At 40.5% G+C, this 13,706-nt stretch overlaps 1 protein-coding gene across 1 annotated transcript in view; it reads left to right on the plus strand.

The window, feature by feature from the left end:
* Rilpl (Rab interacting lysosomal protein like) overlaps positions 1-13,706 on the plus strand; it is a 156,527-nt gene that overhangs the window by 116,181 nt on the left and 26,640 nt on the right. The window contains exons 2-5 of the mRNA XM_080272076.1: positions 6,994-7,116; positions 7,980-8,129; positions 12,011-12,214; positions 13,347-13,633. Of these exons, the coding sequence (XP_080128202.1) occupies positions 6,994-7,116; positions 7,980-8,129; positions 12,011-12,214; positions 13,347-13,633 (764 nt within the window). The remainder of the gene's footprint in view (positions 1-6,993; positions 7,117-7,979; positions 8,130-12,010; positions 12,215-13,346; positions 13,634-13,706) is intronic.

The following is a 13,706-nucleotide window of genomic DNA, read 5'->3' on the forward strand; positions in this document are numbered from 1 at the left end:
TAAACCTATATTAAAAATGTGTGAACCAGAATCGCCCTGCATACCCAAGGCGTGGTCGAACAAGAATAATAAAGCTGTATATTATATTTAAGTATCCCGTATGTAGCAAATTTACGTTCATAAACACTAATCTTTTGTCTTAATATCTCTGTTGTTTCATCATCTTTTTTCTTTGTTGCTTCCTTAAACTGTTGTGAATTTTATTACGTTGAGGAAAGCATCTGACAAAGGATCAGTACTTTACCTCTTCTGAAATATATTTACCTAGTCTGTGGTTGTGCACGAGAGAGAGAGAGAGAGAGAGAGAGAGAGAGAGAGAGAGAGAGAGAGAGAGAGAGAGAGAGAGAAATAGACAGTCACAGAAATAGCCACAGTGAGGAAGAGAGAGGGGGGGAATGTGTATGAACTGACAGATAGATATATAGATACACAGGTAGGTAGGTACATGGAAAGATTGAGTGGTAGAGGTGTGTGGGATTAAAGCAACGAGGCGGGGAGAGAGAGAGAGAGAGAGAGAGAGAGAGAGAGAGAGAGAGAGAGAGAGAGGGGGGGGGGTCGGGAGTGCAGGAGGTAAAGTGAACAGATTGAAGAGAAACATTCCGACAAAAATGTGTGGATATTTACTCGGATAGATAGACCGATAGACAAAGAAAGAAAGATAGACAGACAGACAGATTCATAGACAGACAGATAGATGCAAATAGTCAGACATAATGAAATGGAAATGAGTGTGAGTGTGAGGGAACGACACACACACACACACACACACACACACACACACACACACACACACACACACACACACACACACACACACACACAGGGGGGGAGGGGTAGGAGGTAAAGAGGACAGGTAGAGAAAAAAAGCATTCTGGCAAATATGCTCAGAGTAAAATATAGACAGATAGATATACAGACAGACAGAGAGACAGATACAGAAGGGGAGGGATTATGGGAGTGAAGCAACGGGGCAGAGAGGGATAGAAAGGGAAGAAAGACAAGCAATGGCAGATAGAGAGACAGACAGTGAGGGAGCAAGACTGAGAGACAGATATGGAGAAAGGCAGATAAAGAGAGACAGACACAGGGAAAAGCAGATAAAGACACAGATAGAAAGGGAAAAAGACAGACAGATAGAAAGAGGAAAAAGACATAAACAGAGACAGAAAGGGAAAAAAAACATAGAGACATAGAAAGACAGAGAAGGGAAAAGACTGTGGGAGTGAAGGAGCGAGGCTGAGTGAGATGGAAAAGGGAAAAAGACAAACAGAGACAGACAGAAAGACAGATAGAGAAAGACTGAGGGAATGAAGGAGCAAGACTGAGTGAGATGGAGGGGAGAAAAAAAAAAGATAGGGTCAGGAAGGTAGGAAGGACTCATGTAAAATAAATAAATAAATAAATGTATAAAGACAGACAAACCAATAGGGATTAGATAAACAGATAGATGGATATACGAGTACATATAGGTTGTGACTGAGAAATAGACTGATAGATAGATCATCCGATAAATAGACTGACTGATTTATGGATGAGTAGATAGATAAAATGATCGGCAGATGGACAGAAAAATAATGCACAAAAAAGTAAATAAACAGCGAGAATAATTAGCACGCAAGTAGACGAAAATTAACGTAAGGACAAACACACAGATAGATAGATATATAGATAGATATAGATAGGTAGATGACAGATAGATGGATGAGTAGTCAGACAGATAGACAGACAGACAGACAGTTCACCAGACAGCAGACACACAGGATAAGAGGGAATACGTCCACCCCACAGATCCCTAAACAGATAAGATACAGACAGACAGACTGATAACACAAGGGGGGAAGTATGACCAAAATATAGATAGATAGACGGATAGATAAACAGTGTGGTATAGAATTTATATATAGTTCACGAAAAAATATAGAGACTAATGGATAAAATGTTGGAAAATATAATGAAACTCTAAAATTTGAATACTATTGATACTACTACAGTACTGGTAGTAGGAATAGTAGCAGTAGTAGACTAGTAGTAGTAAGTAGTAGTAGTAGTATGGTACTATTACTACTACTGTACTACTGCTATTATTATCATTACTAAACCTACTTATTCTGTTATTACTACAACTACTACAACTATTACTGCTAACTGCTAACTACTACTAACACTATGATGATAAAAGTAATAATAATAATAATAATAATAATAAATTAAATTCTTATACTATATCAGTGAATAAACTAAATACTGGCTAAAACACACACACACACACACACACACACACACACACACACACACACACACAGTGAGAGAGAGTCAATACGGAAGCAGTGGTCCTGAACATTAATTTTCGCTTCCACTACCACACCTGCCGAAAGGGGGATGGAGGAGGGCGGGAGGGAAAGGGAGAGGAAGGAAGGAGAGGAAAATGATGAGGAGGGAAGGAAGGAGGGAAAGGGAGAGGAAGGAAGGAGGGAGGAAAGTGAAGGGGTACGAAAGAAGGAAGGAAAAGGGAGAAGAAGGAAGGAACGTGAGAAAGGGAGAGGAAGGAAGGAGAGGAAAATGATGAGGAGGGAAGGAAGAACGGAAAGGGAGAGGAAGGAAGGAGGGAGGAAAATGAAGGGGAACGAAGGAAGGAAGGAAAAGGGAGAAGAAGGAAGGAACGTGAGAAAGGGAGAGGAAGGAGGGAGAACGCGAAAGATGGGAAGGAGAAAGGATGGAGAGAGGGGAAAGAAGGAGAGGGGAAAGGAAAAGACGCATTTCTATCTATCTACCTATCTATCTATCTAGGAAATCGCAACCCCATCAATTTAACTATTTAGCTACATGTTCATTGTATCTATCATTCTTTCTCCAGTTCAACCTCATGTCTATCAACCTGTCTATCTATCAGTAATGACCAATACGAGGCGTACGTATATATTTGCATACATCCATACCAGCCTATCCAGTGCCTGTCTATCTATCTATCTATCTATCTGTCAGTCACTCAATCTATCAATCAATTTGCCTTCCTGTCTATCTATCTATCACATACTTAATCAACCCCACAATCTATTGCCCGTCTATCCTCCACCTATTCCCTATCTATCAGCTTCACACTCTATCTATCTGTCCGTAATTATCTATCTATCATTTCCCCTACCTGATCCAAGCCAACCAACCTCTATTACATCAACAGCTATCTAGTATCTATCTATCTATATCAATCTATCTACCCCAGTACCTGATCGCAGTTTGTCTATCTACCCTCCCTATCTATCGACCATTACCTACAGTATGTCTATCCATCCCAGTACCTGACCTATCCCAGTTTACCTACAAACCTACTTATCTATCTGTCTATTAGTTTCTCCCTGTAACTGACGCTTATTTACCTACCTACCTACTTATCTATCTATCTATCCCACCCAATCATCGTTATCTCACTACCCATCGACAGTTACGCTACCAATATGTCAATTCGCAATTATATCAATAAGGCTCGATGTCCAGCCTCTCTCTGGGTGTGTGGTGTTTGCGTCACGAGAGAGAGAGAGAGAGAGAGAGAGAGAGAGAGAGAGAGAGAGAGACACACACACACACACACACACACACACACACACACACACACACACACACACACACACACACACAAATCTAATCAAAATCACACAAACCCTAAACAAAATCCATTGAATCCACTCGTAAAGAAAACCAAATTCAAAAAAGACATAAAAACACGAGGAAATCCAATCCGACCGCCACGCCACAAGCAAGCGATTCAATTAAGCTCTAGAACGCAGTCAACGGTTTGCCAAATTCTGCGCTCCTCTCTCTCATTTAATTGCTCCCATTGATCTCCTGTTAACGGGCAGCATCAATGGAGTAATTACGGGAATCGGGGCAACAGCATCAACAGCAAGAGGGATCTGGCTGCGTTTGAGGATCTGAAATTGGCGGGAAAACGAATTTGGAGAATAATTACGGAAACAACAACGGTATCTGACGGGGTATGAGGACTTAAAATTGGCGGGAAAACGAATCTGGCGAATAATTACGGAACTCTGGACAACAACAACAGGGATCTGGCAGGTTATGGATTTGAAACTGGCGGGAGAGCGAATCTGGCGAATAATTATGGAAACAACAACAGCAATGATCTGAGTGTCTGGGGAAAGGATTTGGCTTTTTGGCCCGTGATTTATAAACTTCCGAAGTAATTACGCGAAGCAAGGGCAACAACAAGAACAACAAAACAAGAACAACAATGATGTGGACGTGCGTGAGATTGAGAGGCGTGTGGAGGGTGGCGGATCTGTTATTTGCAAGGATAATACTAATACTACTACTACTACTACTAATAATAATCTATCTATCTGTCTGTCTATTGCCAGACGTCAGAATGCCGCAAGGGGTGGCCATTTGACTTTGAGTTATTTGTTTTACGGGGAGGGGCACTAACCCTCCACCAACCAACTTGTTGACACGTAGGAAGCACGCATGGTTTGGTTATATGGTTACCACCCAGCGTTGTAAATGGTTTCTTGGCTTACAGGGAACCATTTGGCTTGTCACTCAATGTAAAGCCACCAGTAAAGGAAAGAAAAGCAATAAGAAGTGACAGAAAAGATGGGAGAAATAGGAAGAGAGGAGGCCAGGCACAGAAAAAGAATAATAAAGGCTAAGGAAGAAGTAGGCAGCACTACATCAAGTGAGTGGATGATGGTCGCCACCACCTACCACAATTAATAATAATAATAATAATAATAATAATAATAATAACGAAGGTGAATCATTATTTTTGGGGGGGAGGAGAAAGCTAAGAATGTCATATCGTAACTTTTTATTCCCGATTTTTGTTTTTTGTTTTTTGTAGATGCTATAACTGGTGTCATAATTCTTTCACTAATAATTTTGGTGTGTGTGTGTGTGTGTGTGTGTGTGCAAGCTGCTCTCCACGAACTTCATATTTTTTGCACGAAAAACTAAGCTGCATCACTCATGTTGGAAGCTGCGCCTGATTTTGCAGTTTTATATGCATTTTTTGTGGGAAAATCTTGTGGACCAGCAGCTGTCTCCAGCTTTGTGCAGGAAAACCAGACGGATTTTTATTTTTTTATTTTTTAGGGGGCTGCGTTGCTTTTTTTCGTTATTTTTATTTTTTATTTTTTTTTTTTGACATGGCTGGGTATCCTTTACAATACATTTTGTACATAAAAGCAACTTGGTATGGTACCACTTTTTGTAGGATTTCAGTGTACTTTATTTTTTTCGGCTGTGCTTCGTTATAATTTGTTACAGTACGTTTTTGCTATTATCAACTCACTTCCTCAATTTATCCACCTGCCTACATACCTTCCTATATACCTACTTACCTACCCACCTATCTAGCGGCCTACACTTACCTACCCATCCATTTACTTTCCTACCAACCTTCCCACCCACCTGCTTACCTACTTACCTGCACACCTTAATGTCCACCCACCTACCCATCTACCTCAATCACGGCCACCAATTTATCCCTCCTACACTCCTATGAGCGCCTTAATATTGCACCTTGACATTAAATTCCCTTCCATACCTCACATAGGCCTACTCCATTTACCCCTAACCTGACACGCAATATACATTAATATTATTATCATTATTATTATTATTATTATTATCCTCTCTTCATATTTCTCCCATCTTTCCTGTCACTTCTTATTGCTTTTCTCTCCTTTACAGGTGGATTTACTTTGAGTGACAAGCCAAATGGTTTCCTGTAAGCCAAGAAACCATTTACTACGCTGGGTGGTAACCATATAACCAAACCATACGTGCTCCCTACGTGTCAACAAGTGGGTTGGTGGAGGATTTGTGTCCCTCCCCATGAAATAAATAACTCAAAGTCAAATGGCCACCCCTTACGGGATTGTGGCGTCTGGCAATATATAAATAGATTATTATTATTATTATTATTACGGAAAATACACATGAAATTGTTTTGAATTATGGTAGAGGAGGAGGAGGAGGTGGTGGAGGAGAGAGAAATGAAGATGATGATGATGATGATGATGATGATGATGATGATGAGGAGGAGGAGGAGGAGAATGATGATTTTACTGTTCCTGCTGTTGTAGATACTGTACTACTAGTGATGTCATATCAAAACACCTCCCCAATATTCCAAAACGAACTGAAAAACAAATTTAACCAAACTTTGTTATTTTGTGTTGTACATTTCTGTCATATGTGTAAGTAGCATATAAATTGTGCATTTCCCAGTGAATTTTTATCCACAGTTCCACGTTTTATATTGTTGATTTTCACCTTCCAATTAAGCTTTAATCACCCTAAATACTTATGATTGCAACACCGCAGTGGAGACCATACTGTATTTGATCTGCTATTCTTCTTTCTTGCTTTCTCCCAAACTCTTTTCAGGAAGGTGCCATTCCTTCATCTCTTCACCAATTCATTTCAAACTTGGCACAACTGTTCATTGGGCAAATACTCCCAGACACCTGATTTGGGGGGAGTTATGCTTTGGTGTTTTATGGGGTCAAAGGTCAGTCCATATATATACAGTGAAATGTGGCAACACCAACCCACAAAATTTAACTTCTACAGGAATAGGTTAGGGACAATCACCTCTCTGAGCGCTACAGACACCAATATTTTGTGGTGACCATCCTGCATTCCTTTGGGAATGCTGGATATCCTTAATTAAAAACACCTCATGAAATTTCCTGATACTGTAGTAATAATCAACTTTCATTAAATTACAAATATTAGCATACCAGTATAGCTAATGAGGACAGTCAATCACCATTTTAACTCTCCACACACACACTACACCACACAATACCTCATCTTGCAGTGTGAACGCCTCACACAACCACATGACACATACCTACACACAACCATACCACTAATCCCCCACAAGTACAGACACTCCTAACACCCTCTTTACTGTATACTGTAATAAACTTGTAACACCTCCTGAACCAATTTCAAATCTCTCTTCTACAGGAGCTGGAGGACATCGAGGAGAGGTTGAGGGCAGAGAGCCATGAATTGGTGGCCATGGTGTCAAGGCTGCAGGATGAGAATCGCAAGCTATCATCATCCCTGGCCAAATCTGAGGGCACGCTTATACACTCCAATGGTGGGTATCAGTCCACAGACATTCTATGGTTCTTTCACATCAACTTGGCCCACATTTTATTTTATTTTATTTATTTATTTTTTGCTTATTTCATGCAACTCAGTGGAAGAAAAAGACATTGTTATGGCTGTAGTTCTCTCATCTTAACTTTGCATGGATTTTGGTCCTTTTGTAGCTTTTATCACGGAGCCCAGTGAAAAAATGACAATGGTATGGCTCTACAACATTTTCACAGCACTTCTTTCAGAATAGGATCATATTACAATGTAGTGTGAATTTATTGGTGCAACTTGGCATTCAAGATAGAGAGATGACAATTTAAGACCTACTTAAACTGAAGAGTGTACAATAATCAGAACAAGCCAACTTCAACCACAGGTGTCTTGTCACATCACCTTAAAGCGATTCATACACACCTGACCCCTTCAGCTCAAAACATTTCTTCAGAATAAAATTGTTTAAAAGTTTCAAAATAAGAACAGCACTGGACTCAAGGACTTCTCTGATTAAAAAAAAAAAAAAAAAAAAAAAAAAAAGGGGGGGGGCGCCAATATATGGCATATAAGTCAATGCACATGACTCACACTCTTCTTGACACAACTATTGTTATGCTTCAACAGCTATAAATAACCTTCAGATGAAAATGAAAATACAATTATTCCTAAGACAATAAATCATAATGATGGATATGCAGCTACCATCAATTATCTCATAATAAAATGTCATTACAGTGTAGCGCTCTGACGAGGCTGGAGTGGGACACCTTCATGTGGTAGCATTAATATACCTATGCAGCAGAGCTGCCCAGTCTACCTTTACCAAAACATCACACAACTCACTCTACCACAACTTATGTAACCTTACCTTTACTCATGCAGGGTCGACACCAGAGGTTGACCTGAAGGTGGTAACTCGGCTACAGGAGGTGATTGAGACCCAGCGGGAGGAACTGCACAAGACTGAGAAGGAGGCACATCTGAAGAACACAGAGATTGACAATGTTAGTATACACAGTTTGTTAACAATTATTAGTGTTAGCATGGTGTGTTATGTTTATCAGTACAGTTAATATTCATACTGTGCACAGCTTTATAACTATTACTAGGAGCCACTTAGGGATGGGTAAGGCTGGTCACTCTCATCTTAAATGTCAGGACCAACTTGCCTAGCCCCAGGCTTCTATACTCCTCATGGGGCAACATAGGATTGGATGATGGATGGATGGACTTAAAAGGATTTTCAATGTCATGATGTCATTTTATGTTCACTGTATTTTATTTAATGCATATTTTATTTATGATACTATCTGACTGGAGTAATTAAATAACAACACCCCTATTCCACATAAAATCACCTGTTCAGCAGCAAGACTAAAATATACAACATATTATTTTAGTAATAGTTACTCTCAGTATGCTGTTTTAATTTATTTACTTCTGCAAATATTAGTACAGTATCCTAATTTAGCCCTTAATTTTAGGTTAGAATGATGAGTGATGATCTGAAGCCCATTTTACTGAGCACTTCAATGATAGTCCTCTTATTTTATAGCATTATTTTTCTCATTAGAATCCCACCCAGCTCAGCTTTGCTTTTGGGGGAAGTATGGCAATGATGATGATGACAGTGATAATGACATTTCTAATACTGCTACCTTTAATAATCAAATGAAAAAGCAACAACGATGACATTACCAATATCATTACCTGAATAATTATAGGGGAAAAAAAAAAATCCCCCTACCCAACAATCTTCATGGAAAGTGAAAACCATTTGTAGACACTGAGAGACAATCCCATCCAAGAGTCATTAGGTAATTATAACCATAATGTACAGGAAATGGCAATAACAGTACACACAGGTAATTACATGCAACGGCCAGGAAACTCTCACTTAAAGCATTTATCAGGAAATTATCGCTGATGCCAATGTTTGTCTTTTTCTTTGGATCTTTGAGATATTAATTCATTTTCATTTTTTTTTTAAATAATTTTCCCAATCACATCATTGCCTCCACTTCCTCAACAATAGGGGCATAGACTGGTCATCTACCCTTAATTCTGTGTAAGTGCTTCAAGTGAGGAATCTCAGTTAAACCACTTAAATAGAATTACTATTGATGAGCCCCCCCCCCTTTTTTTAAAGTCAGGTTCTTGTAGATGCTACTGTGTTTGTTGTAATCACTTTCCAACTACATTCTCCATAATGGTGCCAGTGTTATTATTTTTTGCTATTAATATAAATTATCATATATAACAGTAACCATCATATACATTTTTTTTACTGTAATACAGTACAGTATTCATCACATATACACCATCACCACCAGGAGCATAAATTGGTCATTTACCCTGAATGTGTTTGTCCTGCTGTATAACTTTTGTATTATTTTGACTATTTCCAGGTGACTTGATTAAGCTGATGTAGGATGTCCCTCAACTTTTGGGACTGCTATAAATGTTTTGAACTACAGTCTCCTAGCCTCAAGCCCCTACGCTTCAAAAATACAACTGACTTACATTTTTACCTATATATATATGTATTCATTTAATTCACTTTATTATTTATTTTATTTTATTATTATTATTATTTTACCAAACTAAACCTCCCACCCTCCTCCCAAACGGTTCAAGTCACTGGTAGAGAAAAGAACCAATAGTCCATAAGAATTCAGTGCATCTAGTAGTGTCCAGATGTATGATGCCACAACAATAGCAACTTAAAAAAAAAAATAAATAAATGAATAAATAACAGCTACAGTCATTACAACCACAGGTAGAACATAAAATACAACCATAGTCTATCTATCTATCTATCTATAGCCCGACGCCCTAATCTCGCAAAGGGTGGCCGCAGACAAAATGCCTCCAAGTCACTCTGTCACCCACCATTTGACTCCCCTCCCCCCAACTCACCCCCCCCTCCCTCATATACCTCTCAACTCCATCCCTCCACCTCATCCTCGGTCTACCCCTCCCTCTCCCTCCCTCCACCTCACCTACATACACCCTCTTAGTCAGTCTTTCATTCTCCATTCTCTCCACATGTCCAAACCACCTCAGTGTATTTCTCCTAATCTTTTCAACCACATCCACATCTACCCCACAACGTTCCTTCACTTCTTCATTCGTCAACCTGTCCCTCCACGTCACTCCACATGCTCCTCTCAAGTAACTCATTTCCACTGCTCTCACTCTTGACTTGTTCCCCTCTTGCAATGTCCACGCCTCGCTTCCATACGTCAGGGTAGGGATCACAATACCATCATGCAGTGACTTCTTACCTTCCATACTCACCTCCCTATTTCTCATCACTGCTTTCAGTGTACCAACAACCTTTCTTCCCTGCTGTACCCTTTCACGTACTTCATCCCCCAAAGTTCCATCCTTACTCAACACACTACCCAAGTACTTGAATGCACTCACATTCTCCATATCCTCACCATCCAACCTCACTGCACACTCTGTGACTTCATTCCTCTCAAACACCATAACTTTACTTTTGTTTACATTAACTTTCAGCTTCCTCCTCCTACACACTGTCCCAAATTCATTCACCAAACCTTGCAACTCCCATTCATCTTCACTCAACAATACTGTATCATCAGCAAACAGCAACACCGGAAGCTTCCAAATCTCACCCTCTTTCATTAGGGCCACCCCCACATCCACTGCCCTACCTTGTACCTCCTTTACAACCCCATCCATATATATATTAAACAGCCATGGAGACATTACACACCCCTGTTTCAGTCCCACATTGAGATCAAAGAACTCACTCAGCTCACCATCCACTCGCACCGTAGCCCTAGCTCCCTCGTACATACTCTTCACAGCACTCAACAATTTCCCCTCCACTCCATATATTCTTAATACCTTCCACATACCTTGCCTATCTATTCTGTCATAAGCTTTCTCCAAGTCCATGAAGGCAGCATACACTTTTCTTCCCTTCTCTAGATACTTCTCCACTAAACATCTTAGAACAAATATCTGATCTACACACCCTTTTCCCTTCCTAAATCCCCCTTGTTCTTCTCCAACTAACTCCTCTGTCTTATGCCTAACCCTATCAATGAGTATTCTACCATATATTTTACCAGTCACACTAAGAAGGCAAATACCCCTATGGTTACCACATACTTCTCTCTCCCCTTTTCCTTTGTACAGAGGAACAATTATACCTGATTTCCAGTCCTCTGGAACCCTTCCCTCTTCCCAAGCCAATCTACACAACTTCCATATCCACTCCACAACAATCTCACCCCCATACCTAAGCATTTCACCACACACTCCATCAATTCCTGGGGCCTTTCCCAGCTTAATCTTCTTCATCGCTTCCACTACTTCCGACCTACTGATCTCTTCCTCCCTCCTCTCAACTCTTCTTCTCCCAGCCATTCCCCAACCACTTATACTCACACTGCTCTCACTCTCTACATTCAACAAATCCTCAAAGTGCTCCTTCCATCTCCTTAATTTCTCTCTCTTCTCCACCAACAATCTATTATTCCTATCTTTCACTCCCCTACTATTTCCCCTTTCACACTGCCTTACTTTCTTTACCTCCTTCCAAAACAATAGTAACCATAGTAATAGTAATAAAAAAACTGAAAAACTCCGCCAACAAACATAATAATTCAAACAAGTAACCCTCCAACCCTCCTTCCAAACAGTTCACAGCTGTACAGCAATTGGAAATAGTTAACCAATTCTGCTCCACAACAGAACATGAACAAAAGATTTCCACAAGCACACAGTTGAGGTGCCCACATTTTTTAAAATACAAGAACAGTTACAACAGCTACAACTAACAACAATCAAAACAATAATAATAACAACCAGCTCAACAACTAACCACCTAACTTCTTTCTCCCAATAGCTAAAGTCACAGCTGGAGAAAATGAACCACATCAACCGAGAATTGCGTCGGCGGCAGCGTACCAATGCGGCACAGATGCGGTCACTGATAGATGAGCGTGCTGAGCTGCAGGCCACGCTACAGGAGGAGGTCAGGGCCAGCACCATCTTGCGGCAGCGGCTTGGACTGGCACAGAAGGAAAACGAAGACTTGGCTTTCTCTAGTGTGAGTCTTTGCCTTTGCTGTGGTTTGGTTTCCAATGCATTGTGAAGTCTTTTCATTTTGTTCTTGCCACTGCTATATAATTTCATTCAGCTTATGCCCTTCTTATCTTATGCTTCAAAAGCCTTGCACATGTGTGTGAAGCATTGGATGATGGGAGGAGGGAGGAGGAGGAGGAGGTCACATCTCCAAAGACAGAAAGTACTGTTTCTCATCCTTGTGAATCTGTTGCCCATCAGGACCCATAATACATGGCTTGAACATGTATAACAGAGCCACTCCCCCCTACCATGTATGCAAGCTAGCTGGTACAGTGCACACATACATTCAACTTAAGAGTGGCTTACAAACTTCAAGAGATAAAATGCTGTCATAAATTATTCCATACAGAGAAGACTTGGGAATTTATTACCTAATCATCCCCATCAGCATAATGACAACAGTCTGCAATTAGCTGCAGGGTATTTTTCCCTGACATTAATCAGAATAAAGTATCTGTACAAGTGTGGAAATTCACAACTAAAGGATTAAAACTGCAGTACCATAATTTATATACAGTACCATGGAGGGAAGACACAGATATCCTTGTCCTTAACCTTTTCAGTACAGTAATATGACATCTTTTATACCTTACACCTGCTACTGCCAGACACCTTAATCTAACTTAAATTACAGTTAAGGGTTGCCACACTGTATTTTGCCCCACATAAACTTGACAGCTAATGAATGCTAATACTGCAGCTAACTAATACCTAGTTCTTTGTATCTGATCAGTTACTGCAATTCTTATCAGGTGTCAGTGCAATGTAGTTTTTGTGTATGGTTTGGTTAATACATTCTGTCCATTAATTCAAAATACTGTTTAATTTCCAATGGCAATGTATGTGTGTGTGTGTGTGTGTGTGTGTGTGTGTGTGTGTGTGTGTGTGTGTGTGTGTGTGTGTGTGTGTGTTTTAATAATGTAAGCTACCAGGGGTGTATACTGCTCCCCTGCTGTCAAATTTTCTACAGTTAAAACAAGCAGACCTTAGAGTAGCTGTTAAAGTAACAGTATTACACCATTACTAATATTTACATGTCAGTATTGCTCTACTAATCTTTAGCCTGTCTGTCAATTAATCCTCTAATTTTGCAGAGTGAGAGCCCTGATCTGACAAACAAGGTAGTGTTCGACCGTGACGACCCCAACCGGCCACGCTTCACCATGATTGAGCTGAAGGACATCCTGTTCGAGCGCAATGAGCTCAAGGCGCGCGTCTCCGACCTGGAGGACGAGCTGGAGATGTACCGGCCCAAGGGAGAGCGACAGTACGTAGTGACCTCCGGTGCTTTCCGTTCTGCATGCAACGTGTGCACCTTGCTCACCCTCCTGCAACTGCTCCTCTGTGTCGCCCGGTTCGCCCTTGCATGTCTGGCAGTGACGTAGGCCGGGTTTGCGTTGAGATTTGTAGATCATACCTAGAGTGTCCTCAGGCCCTCCCAAATTACTTCCAGG

This window comes from Coenobita brevimanus, chromosome 49 (genome assembly GCF_032717465.1).
Source record: "Coenobita brevimanus isolate Jiangsu-jjx chromosome 49, ASM3271746v2, whole genome shotgun sequence".
Lineage (NCBI taxonomy): Eukaryota > Metazoa > Arthropoda > Malacostraca > Decapoda > Coenobitidae > Coenobita > Coenobita brevimanus.